Below are 20,302 nucleotides of genomic sequence, written 5' to 3' on the forward strand. Positions count from 1 at the left end.
ATTAGATTTTACGTATATAAAATGTTTTGAATTCCTTTTTCGTATTTTGTATCTCATCTTTAAACTAAAAAGGTTTAAAGTTCAAAGTAAATGTAATTAGTGATCAGATTAAATGTTACGGCTACAAATTTTAGACAGACACTATGCTTGTGTTAGATGGGTGTTCCAGATATAATGGTGGACAATGGAGCCACCTTATCTGTAGGATTTGAACCATCCAATGAAATTATTTTTTTCTTTTTTTACTGTTTAAAATTTTTTACTTTGTTGAGGAATTTTGTGATATTACAAATAGTTTTCTATCTCTTGATAGTGGTGAAAGCAAAATTTTTTAATTTTTAATTGCACAAGAGGGAACAAACTGTATGTTGTCTTGCAAGATTGATAGATGAGACTGGAAAGAAAATTTTTCGGTTGAACAGGGAAAACACAGAAACTGTCTGGAGTAAATGTGTGGGAACCCTTAAAGGCCATATGAGCTTGTGCTCCAGCTAGTAAATATCCAACACTCCAAAACCAAGAAATACTTATAAAATAATATGTTTGTTCAATAATCCAACCTTATTTTCTCGGTAAAATCTTTTCTTACGATGGTGCAGATTTGGCAAGAATGTTGATATTGATGGTTCATCCACACATGAACGTTTCAGGGATTGCTGTTTAAGATCTATATTCATATAATTCCGCCACATGGCTGGATATCTTTGTCGCAAGCCTGGTGACCTAGGCATGCGTCGAGCAAGGCTGAACTCAGGGGTGGCTCCAGAGCCGGGCAAGGCGGGCAACATCCCAGGACCCTGCGCCAGTTATTTTACTACACAGACGCACCTGTCAAGTGAAATGATCGTCCTTAAATTGTAGAACTTTACTCATTATATTACGAAAACATAACTTATTTGTACTTTAATAAGTTTAAATTCATCTCTATTGTTATTCATTTTTGTACGTTTAAGATATAAAACAATTTGCAAAACCATCATCCAAATTTAAGTTCCTGGTTGGTCTGGAAACGTTGAATTATAGGAGTTTTTTTTTTTTAACTTTTCAGAGTACCCCCCCCCCCCCCTTTTTTTTTTCTATAGGGAACTATTCTAACCCAAAAGTGTCCCCCCTCCCCTCCTCGGTAAAGCCACTATCCAAAATCCAAAATACTAGGGTCTCACAAAAGTAAGTGGCTCAGGGCCCGGCAAAGTTCTGGGCTGCCACTGGCTGAACTGTTGCATGGTTGGAAATGCAAAGATGCTGCTATCACCCTAAACCTTATTTTGATGTTGTTAAAAGAAAGTAAACCAACTTTAGCAGCTGCCAGTTTCAGACACAGAACATTCTGCTAGCCATGTTGATTTTTTTTTTTTTTTTTTTTTTAATCATTACTATTATTTAAAGGCTGTTTCTAAAATTTTAATTCGATACCTCCCTTGCATTTCTTGTTCTGCCACAAATATTTTCAACTGATATTCACTTAGTGTATTATCATGGTTGTTAAAAAGTGTGCAAGTCTTTGTAATATTATCAGCACTGGCATGATTTTTTTACACCCATAGTAGGCTATTACACTTTATTACACTGTTGATAATATTTGTGGCAAGAGAGGTATTAAGTAAAAATTTTAGAACTAGGCCTTAAAAAAAGTAATTACATAAAAACTAAAAAATAATCAACATGGAGAGAGAGACCAAGTCTTAAGGCAATTAACCTGTCTGCATGGATAACAAGAGCGTGAACACATTCTTTTATTCACATATTCTAGGTAGTGCTTTATTCAAACAATAGACTAAATAACTGTTCACATGATCCTGGGTGGACTGTACCAGGGTTCATGCAGACGGAAAATCTGTAAATCAGGAAGTGTTAAGGAAATTGAAAAAATGTCTAAAACCTGGGAAAAACAGGAAAATTGACAGTCTCTTAGTTACAAATCAGTATCAGTAATTTTTCATACTATGTACTCTCTTGATAATGTCTTAAAACCAAAAGTAATTAATTGTTCATAAAATTGTATGACGTTAATAAATAACCAGTGTCTAATTCTTACTAACGTTAATGAAATGTAAAGGTACAAACAATTGTGTATTAATTTGAAGCACAATCAAATATCTGTAGTCTTTCATCTTATCACCATCATTTTAAGGGTTGGTCAAATCAATTTTTTTTATTCAGGCTGGCAGTGTTGTATGTTGTTTTTATGGTAATGATAACAGTGCAGACTGTATTTTGCACAGGAAAACTTATGTGTATTTTATTACATCTGTTATCTTGCCAGATAGACTTATGGGTTGGGGAGAAAATACCTACGTGGTGGAAAAACATGGAAAACTCAGGCAAATTGATTGAAGTAGGAGTGTGCTTAATTCAAAGAACTTTATGACCAGTCTGTACAATCAAAGTGATGTACTTGTTTCTTCGTGTCAGAGGCAAAGAAAAATGTTGATATTTTTTTTTTACGTCTTGTCTACTGTGAGGTCGTCAGACACTTGCACACATGACAATCACTGAAAGATTAGGGAAGGAATATCCATGGCCTGGATGGTTTACAAGGCCTTCCAGCAAAATCAACAAACATGATCACGTGACTTTTCCCTGACTTCTCTAGGTCTTTGATAATTTTTCACCAGTCAGAAACCCGCAATATTTACTTGGGAAAATTACCGATATGAATTTTTGCATTTTTCTTAAAACTGCTATAGTCACAATGTGTTTATGGGTCCACTGCAAAAACTAAACTATGCACAAAGTAATGCTTTTCGCATGCCACTCAAAGCCACCATCACAAATGGAATTCAGTCTCACTCTGCTCAAAAAATTCTTGTCAACTAAACAAATATTTAATCTGAATACAGAATATGAGCCTTTGTCTAACCATTTCATTTAAATTCCCTGACATAACATACATTTCGTAGATGTTTGGAATTCCCCTGTCAATTTCAGTTTTTCCCTCTTCATCCCAGTGTTGGACATCCTGTGTTAAGGAACCATCCCATCCTTTTTTCCGGGACTGATCCCGCAAAACCGTGAAAAAACCCAATAACAGGATGGCTGGAACGGGGTTGGAACCCAGGATCCCTGTGAACGCGAGCACATGCACATCAGACTAAGAGGGACAGTTTCAGGGCCGTGCAATTTCCCAGGGCCCTGCGCCTAGCAGGGCCTCGTGCGAGCCCTTTTATTACCTTAATTATTTTTTTGTAATTATAAGGATAGCAAAATTTCTTATGATTAATTAACCAAACTTAAGTCAAATTTCAAGTTCCAGGTTATCTTTAAAACTTTTTTTAAAGAGTTTATTTTGCAAAATTTCTTGAGGAGGGTCTCCAAACTCCCCTCTCTCCTTTTTCACGGGGGGCTATTCCCAGGGGCAGTCACAGAGCCTCGTGTTAAACTTTTTATTTTTATTTTTTGTCAAGTTTTCTGTGAAGATTAATGAGAAAAGGAACTATTACATCGTAACTAGCATGTACTTTAAAGTGCTGGTCAATATCTTTCAGTTTCAATTGGGTTTTCATGATTGTTTATTAAAAAAAAAAAACTCACAGATTTTATTGCCTCAATAATTATTACTGACCTGATTTCAACAGAGTTTAATCGGTAGAATTTTTTAAAACTAACCCGGAAAGAACATTTGAATTTCTTTTTAAGACAAATTAGCGAACAATATCAAAATTTAAGTCCCAGCTTGGCTAAAAAAAATTTGTTTCAGAGAGTTTTATTTTCAAATTTTCCAGGGTAGAGGCACCACCCCCACCACAGTTCCGTCGGTGAGGCCCCTCCTGGTAAGATATCAGTGCCCCACAAGGTCTGGGTTCGCCACTAAGAGAGTGATAGCGGGAGAGGGGGGGGGGGGGCTGACGCACGACTGCTCGCAGCCTCTTGACCCCCGTGTTCCTCGCTCCCCTCTTCCCCCCTCCTCCTCCTGGTAGAGGGGACTGTCGTCCCGAGGAGCAGCGCGGCAGTAGGTGTCGCCCGCCTCCAGAGTCCCGCTGCGAGCCATGGCGCGCTGGCTGCTCCCGCTGCTCGCGGCCGTCGCCTGCATCGGTGAGTGCCTGCGCCGACCAGCCCGTGCGTTCCGCAGTGGCGCGGAGACGGAGGCGGGTAGAGCTCTAGCAAACCGCATGTATTCGTTACTGAGTAACGGGTGCACCATCTAGTAACGAGTAACGAAACGTTACACACGGCCACATCCGGTTACTCGCATTTTTCGTATGTTTTACGCATGCAAGTTTTTTTTACTGTTTATTAAAGTTATTGTGTGTGTAGACAAAGTTTCAGATGGGAACATAAATAACGTAAGAAAGTATTTTTTACAAATTAGAAATACGTATGTTTTTGTTTTTTATTATAGCGTATTTTCACGTTTTCTTATCTTAAGAGAGATAAAATAATAAAGCCGTTCTAATGAGATTTAATTGTTTCTTGGTTAACAAAAACTGTTAATTATCAATTATTATTAATTGTTTATATTATTTTTATTATTATTTACGCGACGTCATACTGTACGCGTATGCAATACGACTCGATTCGTTGCTGCAACATAAAACAGCATGTTATGCGGTAGCAGAAGTAACGAGTAACGTAACGATACGATAGTAACGAGTACTAATTGTTGTAGTAACGAATACATACGGGTACGCTTTTTTTCGTTACTTTTACACCTATAGATACGGGATCTCCCGGGACGTTTGAACATCGCGCCTGCTGCTTCCAACAATGCGAACGGCAACCTACGAGTTTGCACTTCAAGGTTACGAAGTGTACCTAGCTCTCTCAGCATTGCCGGGTCCGTCTCCGTCTGCGCGCTATTGAAGAAACTCCGTTCCTTGAGATCCGCGTCTCCGTTCACGTGATAACGTTTCCGCATCATCGTAGAACGGGCATCATGACCGGGGTTACAAACTGCGCAAGAAATGAGCGTTCAGCCTCTTGATTCCCCGTGCTATATTTCAAGCGAAGAGTTCAAAAAAAAATTTTAAGATGCAAACGTAATGAAGAAGACTACGATTTTCTGTTTATCATGCGCATGACGTTTTCACTTACTAAAGTATCGCGCAGTGAAATATGATAACGTTTTTGAATCAAATTTATGGTAATTTCGTACGTTTTCCAAAAAAAAAAAAATTATTTATTTTTATGATTTCAAGTTCTAAGGTTGGTGAAGACTTGAGATGTGTTTCTTTTGTGTGAAGTAAAGTAGTTTTATTACTTTTTTTTTTTGGCGAATTTTAGTATAAACCCAGCCTAAGGGGGGTAGTATCGTAAATAATTTGTTTCGATAGTTTCGTAATTTTGATAATGACTTTTGAAACGAACATTAAATAATTATTTACTTAATAGATAAAACCTTTTATAAACAAATAACGATATTTTCATTAAAAATATGTGTAAAAATCAATTGGAAAAACACGAAATCACAGTAGAAAAAAAATTAGTATAACGGTACCTACTAAGTTACTAGTGAGAAATCTCAAGTTCCGGCATCGTGGTTTTCTTAATGCCCCACGGTTTGCGTTACAGATGGATTATTTAATTTGGCTCGGCAAACTACAGATCCTAGGTTTGGCCACTCGCTCTAGTTTACATTCCTGCTTGGTGTGGCTATTACGTCAACCGCAGTCGCCATCGCCAGCGTATTGTTATCACTTTTTCCTCACGACGCGGCGGTTAGCCTACATGTTGGAACTTGTTCATGCACACTACGCGATAACAGTGGACAATATTTCGCCAATAAGTTGATTATTCTCTGTGGTCTCAGCGTAATAATTTCTAAGCATAAATTAATTATATCAATAATTGGTTAAATACATGCTAAATATGTTTGTTATTTGATTGTTTTTTTTTGTCTTTACTGACACTCATTTAAGGGCCGTTGCTTTAAACTATTGCGACAGCTCTTGTATACTATATCGTTGGGTCGCAAATTACGTTACAAGATCTTTTATAAATGTTATTTACTAGCTGTAAACTGTCAAGCTATAAATCATATTTATAAACGCTTGATTTTTTCCCACCTATTATAATGCAAGGAGCTATCGTTATAAATTTCCAAAATAACTCTTTTATAATAGTATCGAAGAAAGCAAAATAACCCATAGTCCGGTCAAAATAGACATAAAAATAGTGATCAAATAAAAAAAAATTCCGACAGAGCTGAATTTCGGTAGAGACCTTGGGTACACCAGTAGAAATAAAGTGCCAAAAGTCCCCATAGATCCCTTGTGTGCTAAAAAAGTTATTAAAGGTCAAAGGTCAAACTTTTCAGTTTTTTTGATTTGTCTCAAAAACGGCAAGTTTTATCAAACATATAGCCCAGACAAAAATTGTAGATTACAAAATTATCTACAAAAATTGTCCCAATACTCTTTGTCTCAGAATCACTATTCCTAAGATATCGCAATTCTAAAAGTTTAAGGAGTTAGATTCTACACGATATGCACACAAATGCCACGTAAATACGTAGTTAGGCACTTAATATAAGTAAAAATGCCTATTTGTGTCTCATATGTATAAAATATACAATTATGAGAATATACAGTCAATAGAAACTGTCCCTTAGCCCAACGCATGAGTATCACTAAGACGTTCGAGAATGAAATTGAAAAATTTTTCGAGTATGTAAATTAACCCCTTACCCGTTATCATTCTTCGATGCACTTGTAATGCGCAAAACACTAAAGTCAGCCATTTGCGATTGCTTTCTATCAGTCAATGCTGAAGTTGATACTACAAACGCTACTTGCATTATCGGTGGAGGATATTTGTTACATCACGTTGTGTGGAATCGAGAAGAAACTTTCAACGTCAATTTCGCAAAATACGTTCAGTATCTACGCAGGCACTATGGTCATAGAGTGACGGTAGTATTTGATGGCTATAGTGACTCGACAAAAAACATTAAAGCTGCACGTCGTCGGACTACGAAAACATCTTCATATTCCGACATTATCTTTCATCAATTTATAACAGTTCCACCAAACCAATAACAATTTCTCGGTAACATTCATAATAAATCTCGTTTCATTTCCATGTTGAGTGACAAGCTGACCACTGAAAATATTGCAGTTACAATTAAACAAGCTCAAAATGACGCTGATGTCGTCATAATTGAAACAGCAATTGAACAATTCAATGCAACAAATACAACTGTTGTGGTTGGTGAAGTTGTTGATTTGTTAATACTTCTTACTGCACGGACTCCGATTTATAAAATTATTTATTTTTTAAAACCTGGAAAGGCTCAACAGCGAACAGAAATATATTCTTCAAAACGTTTATCTGCTTATCCAAAATGCCAAAACCATGTTTTATTTTTACATGCGATAACCGGTTGTGATACTACATCAGAAATGTTAAGAAGGGGTAAAACATCAGTATTAAAATTATTTGAGAAAAAGGATTTAATTGATTGCGCTAAAGTATTTGAAGAAATTGACTCTCCTCCTCAAACGATAATCACAAAAGGAATTCGCTTTCTCCTTGCTGTTTATGGAGCTCCAAAAAAAAAATTAATTGTATCGACATGTATTGATATTTAACTTTTGTAAAAAATACACGGAACAAGAAACAAGTGCAACTATCTTGTCTTCCTCCAACATCGGCTTCTGCTCATCAAAACTTGTATCGAGTATACTATCAAGTTCAGACATGGCTAGGCAATCAACTGAACCCCGAAGACAGGTTGGAAATTAACAGATAATACTTTGGAACCGATTCAAACTATACTCCCACCTGCTCCAGAAAAACTCTTAAATACAATTTTTTTGCAATTGCAAAAAAGGTTGTAGTGCTAAATGTGGCTGTAGAAGAGTAGGGTTGTTGTGTTCACCAGCGTTCACTAATTGCCAAGGCCAGTCTTGCTCGAATATTTAAGTTGGTTGTGTATCTTTCCGATGTGGCATTCCACACGACAGAGATCCAGTGTATGTACTTGTCTGCGGTAACAGCTCCAATAATAAACATAAGCATTACCGATGTTCATTGGCATTTCTGTCTCCTCTATATGTCATGCATCTATACAGGAAGGTAGGTTATAATGTTTATTTCAGATATAAGCTTTAGTTATGTGTGTGTACCACTTTACAGGGAACTAAAAAATCGGGGTGGGGTAGCATCGCTACACTACTGTAATTATTTTTGCTTGTAAACATCTCTCGTGGACTATAAAGTATAATTTAACAGGGAAAGAATTGAAACTCACCTTTTTATTAATGTATTTATTTATATTTTTCCGGGTAATCTTAAAATGATATTTTACATTTATCAAGAGTAAATAAATATTTACTTTACATTTAAAACGTAGGCGCACGATGGCGTAAATGGACTAACAGGCAACGACCAGTGGTATATTTTCAGAATATATACAACACTTGGCGATACAACCCTTGAGTCACTAGATATATTAAAATTTTTGGTGAAAACACAAGCGTTTCATCGTGTTTCATCAACAAAGGCTTAGTATGTATTATTAAAAAAAACCGTTTTCACGTTAAAAATTTACTCGCGATCTATTTTCGCCTGAAAAGTATAAAGCTTAAGACTATCCAGGATGTTTTTTTTTTTAAATACAATTCGCGCCTGGTAAGTACTAATTTGAATGGCAGCTCTTCAACAAATCCGAAAAAAAACAAAGCTACTGCTATATTTTAAAAACTTCCTACGTAATATCCATAAAACTACTCGAGGGGTCTGCATATAAACTCTTTTACATGCCTACCTTTTGCACGTTGAGATGACTAGGCCCTTGGTGGGGGAAACGACAGCCACGCTTACCATCTATGAAAAGGAAGTCAACATGGTATATCTCCCCTTCTCATCAAACAAACCCGGTTCAGCTCGATACTAGGCGAGTAGCCGACTTCAGTAGCGCAGTTGGTGCACAGGCGGGCTTTCGAAGCGAGTAGTTCTGGGTTCGAGTCCCGGGTAAGGCATGCGTCTGAATTGTTATCGTCCGAAATTGGTGCCAAATGCGTGAAAAGTCAACGAACTGTCGGTCGGCTCGTTGTTGGTGAAACGATTATCAAAGAGCCAAACAAAAAAAAATACTCGCCAGAGATGTGCAACATCTAACCTCGGTAACGAGCAAATTCATGTGTTCTCATGTTGCAACTACAGTTATTATTCGAAACTCGGACATGAAAATTAAACGTAGAATATTTTAAAATAATGACGATAGTGATAAATATACACGCAGATTGCGTTTTCAACTACATTTATTGACGTGAATAACACGCCTCTAAAATTCATTGCCAGAGCATTTACGCCGACTGTTTAATCATTTGATTATCAGACCGAGAATTTAAATTATATAATGGAACGGCTCCGATAAAAGCGAGAAAAAAAAGTTGAAAAAATCACCAAACCCCGGCTTTAGACTTGATTATACATGATTATGATGATTATGCCGTGCAAGGGTTCCCCCCCCCCCCTTTTTTTTTTCTTTCTTAACCCAGCGCTCTTAGCCGATAGCCCCTACCGCCCTGGGGCCCCCATGGGCATGGATGCGGATACGCCGTATACGCAACCGGGAGAGGACTTGATTATACACTAGGATTTTTTTATGAAAACATTGCCCATCTTGTTAAAATTCATTAAACGCGGTTAATCACGTTGGCTTTGCGAACTTTGGTTCGCGCCTTCCGCCACGGATGGCAGCACCGTGTTCACGCATTACCGTTCCACGCGACTTCCGTCGGCTGCTCGAAATGACTCCCACCAAATGCCGAGTACCGAGAGCTAAGAGGTCACACATCTGAGAGCAGGGGCTTGCCGCCGCGACAGCCGCAAGCCCAGAGCCCCGCAGGTGGCGGCGGGCAACCGGCCAGCCTCACCTTTATCGCCCCATTAGCTCCGCGACCTGCGCGAACCCAGCCGCGGGCAGACGGCGCATGTCCTGTTCCACTTGCCGAGTGGCCGACAGCTCACAAACTGAAAATATGTAGGTACACATCCCATCCTACTTTTTGCATGATTAGCTGCCAAAGTTGCATTTTTAGAGTTTTTGTGCGTTGTGGATAAGGAGAATTAAATGGAATATGGAAACTAGAACTTTTTTTGTGTTTAAAAGTAATTTTTTTTTGGCTACTATGAATTGTAGTTTAATTTATTTAAAAAATATATTTATTTTTGACGTGACAACGTCTTAATAAATCGATGAACGCCGGCTGCACGCACGAAAAAGTGTCCCATTACGCACATTGTTCCGTTACGCTGTGTCCCGTCGCGCAAATTGTTCCGTTACACTGTGTCCCGTTACGCTCATTGTACGCTTGCGCCGCATATATCTCTCTTCCACTCGATTGGCCTATTTGTTCGAGGAGAAGAAAGACATCGGCAGCACACAACTTACATCTACACGTGAACTGTTTCGTCGACTGTTTATAAAGTGAAGTGAAAAGTTAATGTGGTTTTCATTGCTTATTACAACAACAATTTCGGAAATAAAGGTTAATTATTCTTGCATTATAAAAAACTGATTACTAGTATAATTTCAAGTATTTATTCTTTTAGTATTAAAAAAAGTAGCATCTGTCGGCGAGTGCAGTAATAATAGGTTATGTTACAATTGACTAAAAAATTATGTTGATTCATATGATTGATGATATATATTTGATTACAGTTTATTTACATGAAAACTTGTTCATAATTATATTTAAACTTTATAGCTAAACGCCAGTTTTTAAAATTAATTACAAGTCATGTACACTGAACTATTTCGTCTACATTTTCTCTTGTTTAACTTACACCCAGTGAAAGTAGACAACTCTTTTCAATTAAAATTATTGACAATATCTTATGTTTACATTATAAATGAAATATCGATTTTTTTACTGTTTTACAATTTTAAGTTAAGGGTTTGGTACGTCTTGCGACTTTCGTGCTTTATAAACGACCGTGATTTTCTTGTATTGATTATGTTCAAGGACCGGGTTACATTGTTAAAAATTTTCACCTTTAATTTACGAAGAACGCTGGTTACAAATTACCCAGGGATCTTCGTAAATTTGCGATTATCTTCGTAAATTTACTGCTATCGTCGTAAATTTACGGACACTGGGTTTCTTTTCTTCAAACATGATTTCAAAAGAATATTATTGGCGTATTAACAAAACATTCAAAAGCTGGTTAATTCTGCTATAATAACACTTTTCTTTGTCCACGTGTGTGTTTACATTTTTTTTAGAACTAAACACACAACTCGGATTTGAAGTACGGCGTATTTTTTTAGGAAGATACAGTTATATAAAATTACGAAGAACTCTGTTTATTTGAGTTAATATTTTCGTTGAAAAGTCCTTAAATTAACTGTAATTTCTAACAGTGTATGAAGTACGTAATAAACGCAAGAAAAGCAAGACGCACAAAGCTCAACAACGATCTTTTCAAATACCTGAATATAAATTACGCAAGTTGCAGAAACGGAACGCAAACATCAACCGATTTTCAACTTCTTGCGTTTCCTTGTAAGGCGCAGATGTTATATGCATTTAAGGCATCGCTGTTGTTTTTATCATATACATTTCGTTTTCACTTGTTAAACTTTTGAGTAGTTAAATAAAACAACACTTTTAAATCAATTTATTGCATTTAAAGGTTTCATTATAAAAATAAGTTATCAAAAGAAGCCCGAGTAAGCAGTTTGTTTTCTGCCGTTTTACAATTTCAATTTGTGAAGTGACTTTTGCGATTTTCGTGATTATAAACGACCGTGATTTACTTTCGTATTGCAAGTTGCGTTTTTACCACGTTGCGTCTCTTGCGTAGATTATAATCCCGGCCTACGTGTTGAAAGGTCGTGTTCAAATGAAACGCAGCGCTCTCATGCTGTCCCTTCGAGCCTTTACCGTTGTGGTGTAACCCTGCCACTTTGTGAGAACGAACATGCCCTTGTTTACTTTTATTAACCTAAGGTGCTCGTATAGTCGGGGCGTGTGTGCATTAGTGAGGTGGGATGATAAGCGCGACGCTCGCTGGTGCTTCTAGCGCGGTATCGCCTCTAAGCACAAGAAAGTGACTGGCGCGCTGTCTTTTCGTCGTCCATAGGACAACTGTGGAGTTTAAGCGGTGACCGTAACATTATATATAGCATAGAAATGAATTAAAAGGTGTAATGTATGTCCCTTAAGTGCTTTCAAGAATCTGTACCGGTTGTTTCCGCTTAAAAAATTACTCTGAAAACACGCATTTTAGCCATTTTAACTATTCTAAAAATACATCTTAAAAACTTAATCAGTAATCAAAAGTACTTTTTGGCCCTCAGCGAATTCTTAAATGCTTTTCGTAAAAGGCTCCACTCGGATATCTAGAGTGGTTTTCAAATCGCGTTGTTTTTCCTGAAGCTCTGCGCACCGTATGTGTGTTCAGATAGGCGGGGCCCTTGATCTTTATTTACTTCGAGACATCTACACGCCTTTAGTCTTTATTTCTCTTTCATTTTGTCTTTAAAGAACTCGCCTTTCTTCCGTGCGTCGTTGAAGTTTACTGTATCCTTTACTGACCTAAAACTAAAATTAAAAAAAATATATATTATTTGTATGTGGTAGAAACAATCATACGCTTACAACTATAATTAATGATTTTGCGCGACATTTTACAACCATTATATTACATTTAGAAATTATCTGTTGGAAAATATGTGTGATAGAACAATCAATACATGAGAGGTATCGTGTTAAAATTTACTAAAATAAACTTTAATATAAAATTAAAAAATCAACGTGGCGTGTGTCTACTCAGTCCGAACCTGTGAGCAGTCCTTGTCCTTATCCTCATGTAATGACGTCACATTGTCTCACGAAAACTGCCCTGTCTACAATTGCGATACTTTATTAATTACAGTAAATATATATTGCCAATTTAAATGTTGTTGTTTTTTTTAGATTGTTTTAGTTTATTTTTTCATGCATTGTAAATGAGTTCGCAGCTAAGTTATTGAATATTCATTTAACTTGCGAAAGTTGTGGGATTAAATATTTTTCTTTTTTCTTTAAAGCAAAATTAAATGCTAATAAATGAACTCTAAGCACTCTGCGAATATGAATTCATGGGTTCGTCCTTTGAAAAACACCGGTCGCAAACAGACAGCACTGATCAATATTTTGCCTCGATCTTCTTGGCTTCCTGTTCCTACCACACCGTTCGCTATTTTCTGTTTACCTTTTTGAAATGGGAAATGTAAACCGCAAATATCACGAATATTATTTTTCTTCAATGCTACCAAAGGACACAAATGGGGACAAAAGGTTCAAGTTGACCAATGTATTCGGACCAGGAAGATTCGGACCATCGCCATGACGTCAGATTGTCACGTGGACCAATCAGCAATCAATGTCTATCGGACAAAAATTTGAGACATTGCAATTGTAGACGGGCCTTGATAGTGTCCTTCACTTACAGTTGCTGAGACATTGTGTCAAAAGCGTGGCATAATGCACATACATAAATCATCAAAGAAGAAATAGCTACCAAACTGAATGTACGAATCACAGCATCTATGAAATTATCGAGCTGACATGGTCCCGCAAGTACCCTCAGTTTGTAAATTTAGAACACAGCCAAAATACGCTTATTGGTTATGCACTAACGTCTTCCTTTATATTGCCCGCACAAGTTTAGCGATCTCAGATACCAAGGGCGCCCTAGCAATTTATGAAAAGATGGAGTGTAAGATTTATTTTATATAAAAAATTCAATCTTTAACAAATATTCTGTTTTATATTTTATATAATATAAATTTTAATAAAAAAATTAAATGTACTATTACATTAAATAATTTTAATTAGCCTATATATTATGTATTTGCTCGTATATAATAAGACTTTAATTTTATTTAATTAAGTAATTATATAGATTAAATATATTCATAATGTTAAAAATAATAATTGAATACTTAATATATCATTAATTTAAGTACGTGGTTCCATTAAATAGGTTATCTTTATTGTGCCACTAGAGAACACAAAGCCTCAAAGTTTGTAACTGCCTCGACAGTTTTTTTTTTGTCGTAATGCTTACATCTGTCATTTTTAATTGTCCAAATGAAATTAACTCGAGATGCTGACGTCCTTGGCGAATTTCCTGAGACTTTTTCTCCGTGGCAAACATCCGGCCTCTCGGTGACGTCACGGCAGATGGCCCGTGGCTCAGAGGTCAGCTGGGACGGAGAGCTTCTCCTTTAAACGGAGCATCGCAAACCCTTTCCTCGTTGCGCGACTTCCCACCAATTACCAACATCCGACCTCCTCTTCGTGCTGCACGCTATGCTTCCCGATAACCCGCGATTACTTGCGCGGTACCTACTTCTCGCTCGCGTTTCTTCGAGGTAGCCGTCATTAGCCTTCACTACTTGTTTCGAATGTTTTTCTTCTCTATATATCTCTCTCTCTCGCAGAAACACCGGTGAAATGAGGATGCAACAACCCGAGTTAGTTGAAGAAGGTCGGAACGATAAATTCATTCGAGGTAGGAAAAAAATTAGCCGTCTATATGGTTAGCCTGTTTATTTTTATGCGCGTACTGATAAACGTATGTTAATGTGATCCGATATTTTCATAATGTAAACATTCACATGTGTAAAAAGATTATGACTTTATGATTATATATAAATAAAAAATGAGTTTTATGGTAGTTTTAATGTACAAGTTTTGTCGTATTGCTAAGGTTGTGTTCATTCGAAAAAAAAAAAGTGTTTGCTTCCCGTAATTTTTTTTTTTTTGGCACACGCCCTTAATGCTGATTGGTCAAGGGAGCACTTCACGTGTTTGTAGGCACGGCATATGTTGACCACGCAGACTCTGCAGAGCAAGTATGAAATAGAACCGACAAATTTCGGCTGTAGATTCATCACGAAAAAAGTTAGTTGAAACTTAGGTACGACTTATAGTCTAAATCATGGAGTTAGAAATTATCACGAGACGGCATACTGTGACGTAGATGAAGTCACTTTTTTTTTACCTCGCCTTCGCCATATTGTCACGCCCAAAACATCGCGGAAATGGTGCTTCACCACATGTGATGATGGTTAGTAAGTATGAATCAGTATCTCCGTCGTTAAACACTGTGACTTCATTGAATCCATTGTTTAAAACTGTTTCCACAATTCAGGTAAAACACTTCAGCCAGTATTTTTGGCGTCTAACCAATATGGCTTAGACCATGAGCTGGAAAATAAATGGCGTCACCTGGCAGACATTGCCACCTTATGGTCTAAAGTGCTTCCCAAGGCTGGTGTGGTGTACTCCTTGGAATTCCGAATTGAACAACTGGTTTATTGGAAAAATTGTAAAAAGTGTTAAAAATGGTACACTGAGCATCTGGATGATTTTTTTTATACATACGTAGTTCAATAACCACTGCAAAACTTGTCGCTGTCGTAAAATTATTGCATTGGAATAATTAAGGGAAACAACTTTATTCCCCGTAATTGTTTTGCGAAGTGGAAGTAAAATGGGTATTTTTTTAAAGGCGGATATTTAATCTGCACGACAAAACTAACTTTCAATATTAATTAAATGTTTTCTTCAAAATAACTTAATGGGCGTGTACTTGGTATAACAATCAGTGTCCCCGATTTGTAGCAGCTCTAGCACACTGGTTATTCTGTGATTTGCGCACCCGCCAGATGTTGTAGTTTCTTGTTTTAAATTTTAAACTAGCATTTCTCAAAAAACAGTATAGTTAAGGGTAATAATTTGAGTCCGTATTTTTCGTGTTGTTCAATGAAACATAATTCATACATTTAGGGCCGATTTCACAGTCGTGACTTAGGGTAAAGGATGCTAATATTACTCTGTTTGATTAACCTGCAAAGTTTTTGCTTTTTTTAACGTGCCCGTTTTTTCGTGTTCCATTGTTAGGGCCATGTACGAGGGCTTTTTTTGTGAACCTCCGATCTGCTATAAAAAAAGGAAAATGTACATAACAATATAATTTTACTACCTAAAGATCAGCAGAGTCTTACATATTTTTCTGCATAATCGCCAAAACGTTCGAGGCATTTGTCACATCCTAACACAAGCTTCTCGATGCCTTCCCCGAAGAAGTCAGCCGCCATTGAATAGAGATAAAGGGCCAGCGCCTGGAGCTCCCCCTCCCCCTCCCTCTCCCTTCCCAACTATTCGCATCTCGTGCGATAAGTCTGGACGTGGGAGCCAGTGCGCCGCGCAATTAGTCCACCTGCCTTACAGCAGCGTCGTGAGGGAGAAGGAGTTTCAGGCGCTGGTCCTGTACCTCTATACACTGGCGGCTAACTTCTTCGAAGAAGGCATCAATAAGCCTGTGTTACATTATGAAAAATGCCTCGATCGTTATGAAAAATTCGTTAAAAACATTTGTTATGAAAAAAACCCTCGTATTAGAGACAGGAAAAATTCGCGGATTCATTTCGTAATAGGCTAGATTCCAAATACATGTACCGTTAAGCTGCTTTTGCTATTGGCTCACTGTTAATATGGACGATTCTGGGATAATGAGAAACCCTCGTCCAAAGAAGTATCGAGTCACCGGAAAACCAGTTGATGCGACTCACAAATCAGCAGCCAATTAACTGGTGTTATTTGCCCAGATATACAGAGGACTGTGTAGTCTATCCTAAAGGTCATTGAAACCGCGAATTTTTTCAGTCACTGCCATGTATTTTTCGCAAAAAAATATTTCCATCTCAGCTGTGTGATAAAACTTTGTTGCATGGTCTGTATTTCGTGGTTGGCTGCTAGGTTTATTTCAGGTACATGCATACTGTTAGCACACCAATCATAGCCATCCAGTGAGGAAGCAAAAGCGTTCTGAATGGTCCGGCCAAATAGGGCAATGGCTTCTCTTGCTAATTACAAGGGAACAATCGCTTGCGCGGACATACCTTATTGCAGTCTAATGAGTGATAAGATTATTTCGCGAAAAACTACATGCCCCTATACATTTTTAATACTTTCTCGATAATCTTCAACAAAAAAATTGTTCAGTTACAAATACCAGCCTATGGAATTAATATAGGTACAGACCATAGTGATGAAACTGCAGCCAAAGTTTGTCGTTAAAATTACGAATTATATTGTATATACTGTCCTTGTCTTTACAAAAAAATGAGATTTACAAATTTTTGCTTTGTAAAGACAAGGTCGATGCTCGCTGGTGCTTCTAGCACGCGATCAGCCCGAACTTTCGGTTTGGAATTATCAGTCGGAATTTAACAGTTGGAACTGCCATGTGCATGCAAGGGCAGTTGACTGACCAGAAGCATCTGATTAACTGATGAACCAAACTGTCAGTCCAAACAATCAGTCAAATCAGCTGAGTGTCGTTGAAGACATCTTTGTCTATACTCTTTTGGTTGCTTTGTTGATTTTTTCTTTCTTTATTCTAACTAAAAGTGCAACTGCAACTGCAACATCCAAAGTTTCTTCCATATTCTACGATGAAACGATACATCCAACAGCAACAGCAACCACAAGAATGATTGTGTGTGGAGGGGCTTCAGTTCAGTCCCAACTGTCAGTTCGGACCGTTACGTGGACTGACCGTGTGTGGGGGCCTTATGTGCTAGACCAGGCTCCGAGATACGACAGGGCGGGCCTGCGAGTGCAGAATAACGTTCTTTGAATGATTTTTGCAATGGGGAAGATCGATTTAAAATAATTTCATGGAATTTCGCCACTGCTGGTTTAAACCGGTTGTCTTAGTAACCCGTTGTATTTGTGCAAGATAGCGAGAGCGGACGTCATTTCCAGAACCGTCGCAATTGTTTAATCGTAGAAATCCTGTACTATGTGTTCATATGTGCAGACGTCGTTGTGTTGTCTATATTTTCCGTTTAGATTCATTGCGACGTTCGTCTGTGCGTCACTTCGTTGTCCAAGCAAGGTTTTTTTTTTACTTTTTTTTAATATACTGAAACGTCTATTTTCTCGTTACAGTGATAGTCGGTCGAAATTTCTCGTGTGACAAAATACCGCCAGATTTGAATCGTTATTAACTACGAGACTAATAATGCGTCAACAATTTCTGCGCCCACAACGGACAGATCGTCTGTACGTGTTTGTCGTGCAGTATTTGTTCTGCCTGTGACGTCAACGTACCAGCGTAGGCGCATGCGCGAGATTGTTACGAATTAGCTTTGTGTAAAGTTATAAATTGGTGTAGCGTGGAAACGGGTTTAGCTAGGACGTTGATTCGGGTGTCATATTGAGGTGTTTTCGGAGTATTACTAGGACTGAAAATGAGACAGTGAAAATATTCTCCGGAATTTAAGTGAAAATCTGTATTAAACTGAAAATTACAAAGTAATTAAAGATGTCGTCTCATATGACTCGTGAGTGCGTTCGGAATTATAGAAAATGGAAGTCAGAGGAAAGCTTGCGTCGAAAGGAGTCCAAAAAGCCAAAATTGTCCATTGCAGAGCGAATGTGAGAGCTACGGCAGCTGATTCAACATCATTATTATATAGTAATATTATTAAAAATTTAACAAAAAGATTCCTGTGACATGATATGATCCATGCCCCTTTAGGTTACCAAGCGCGCGCTCTATCGCTGTGCTACTAAGAAACTCTGGCAGTCTGACAGGAGAATTATGTATTACATTGTGAGCATTGCAATGCCAGTTTTCTTGGGTATTTATAAACTTGTGATTACTTTGTATTATGACTATTTTAGTCTACCAAATATATTCCAAGGTAGTTTCATACGTTTGGTATGTTTTACAAGGAGTTTATGTTTCTACGCGTGGGTACGCCACATTTGTGACACATTTCCGTTCATCGTTTTCCGTTCCATTTTCACGAAATTGCTGGCACAAAATGCCGTATACCGAGAGCTAAAATGTTTACACATAAAAAAAAATGATTTCGAAGTAACACGAATGCAAGGATACGGGCTTTGCTTGTTTCTATGACGACCAGCGTGAACCAAGAATGGCGCTGGTGTAAGGTATGGGTCTAAGACGAGCGCTGGAGTGTTCGCTCGCGTCGGTGCGACGGGCGGTCGCCAGGCTAATGCGGCAATTAAGCTAATTCCCTGGAGTCCCACGTGAGGCGCGCTGAGGAGGAAGCCCCTCCTCTGGTCGCCTTCCCGAGCCACGCGTGCAAGACGCCCGGCTGGGCCGCCAGCGCCGTTCTTTCTGCGCTGCGTGCAGAGCTGCGCTTTCCACGGTCCGCCCCTGATTCAATAAAAGTGTCTCATTGCGAATAGTCAAGTTGTGCTCAAAAGGGCCCTAGCGGGAAAGTTGTGGGGTAGTTTTGATTTATACCATTCTATGTGGTTTTTTTTTTTATGCTGAATCCCGAATCTGAGCCTTACTAACAACATTTCGTGACGCATTATTGAAGAAATAAAAAAAAATGTTTTAAAAAATTTCATTTCTCCGCCGTTTTTTTGCATATAATTCGAAAACTATCAATTTTTCATAAATAACCTCCCTATTCAAAATGAAAGTACATACCCTACAATTTCCTACAAATGTTAGGTTTTAGGATTTTTTTGACGTGAAACGTCTTTCAGTTCGGTAAGTAAAATCGCATGCAACGAAAACATGTCGCCTCGGTGATGACTGTAGCTACGTGGCTACGTGCCAAGCGCTATTCATTTATATATCGTTGAGTAGAGCAAAGTAGTCGTTACTCGCGGCCTCTGACTCATGCAGCTAGATGGCGCCAGTGCCGCGTGACACACGTCGCAGTTTGGACTAAAAATTGACGTTTACAAGGCTTTCGTTTGCTTATAACTCGTCAGTACGTGTGCAGATTAAGACGAAAGTGGTCGCGTTAGTTTGAAAATACGCGCCCCTTCACCACTCTAGTCACTGCAGTGCCGCCCGATAGAATCACTTGTCTAGCTTACATTGTTCAGTGTCAACCAAGTTATACTATATTTCTACAATAAATATACTTAATATGTGTATGTAATTTGCTTTCATTCATTCCACTTCTTACCTGTGCACCCCTCTACCATGCATCTCATTCAGCCGCACATAAGATGTTTCACGGAAATCACTGCGGTGGCGTATCTGATGCTACCTACCCTAATTGTTTTTCTCCAGCGAACCTTTCGGGCTCAAGTGCTAGTTGAAAATTGGAGTATTTCGGCTGTCTCCACAAAAAACGTTTTTTTTTTCACTCCAAAACTGTTATTTAGTGAATTCCTTCCAGTTCTCTGCACATTTATTATTTATTTAGATCGTATATGTAAAGTTACGAGTCTTTTTTAAATAACACAATGTTCAAATAATTTAATTACATCCGATATTATGCAAATTCAGTTACAAAAAATTAGAAGGAAAAAAAGACGGGATTTTCACGGACATTTTTAGGTATAGAAAGTTCTAC

The 20,302-nt window shown here is 38.0% G+C and overlaps 1 protein-coding gene across 1 annotated transcript in view; it reads left to right on the top strand.

The window, feature by feature from the left end:
• Nucleotides 1-3,925: 3,925 nt before the first annotated feature.
• The window catches only part of LOC134528070 (uncharacterized), a 28,029-nt gene continuing 11,652 nt past the window's right edge, over nucleotides 3,926-20,302 (top strand). Inside the window, exon 1 of the mRNA XM_063361289.1 lies at nucleotides 3,926-4,032. Within this exon, the coding sequence (XP_063217359.1) occupies nucleotides 3,987-4,032 (46 nt within the window). The 5' untranslated portion in view covers nucleotides 3,926-3,986. The remainder of the gene's footprint in view (nucleotides 4,033-20,302) is intronic.

Source organism: Bacillus rossius, chromosome 1 (assembly GCF_032445375.1).
Source record: "Bacillus rossius redtenbacheri isolate Brsri chromosome 1, Brsri_v3, whole genome shotgun sequence".
Classification (NCBI taxonomy): Eukaryota; Metazoa; Arthropoda; class Insecta; order Phasmatodea; family Bacillidae; genus Bacillus; species Bacillus rossius.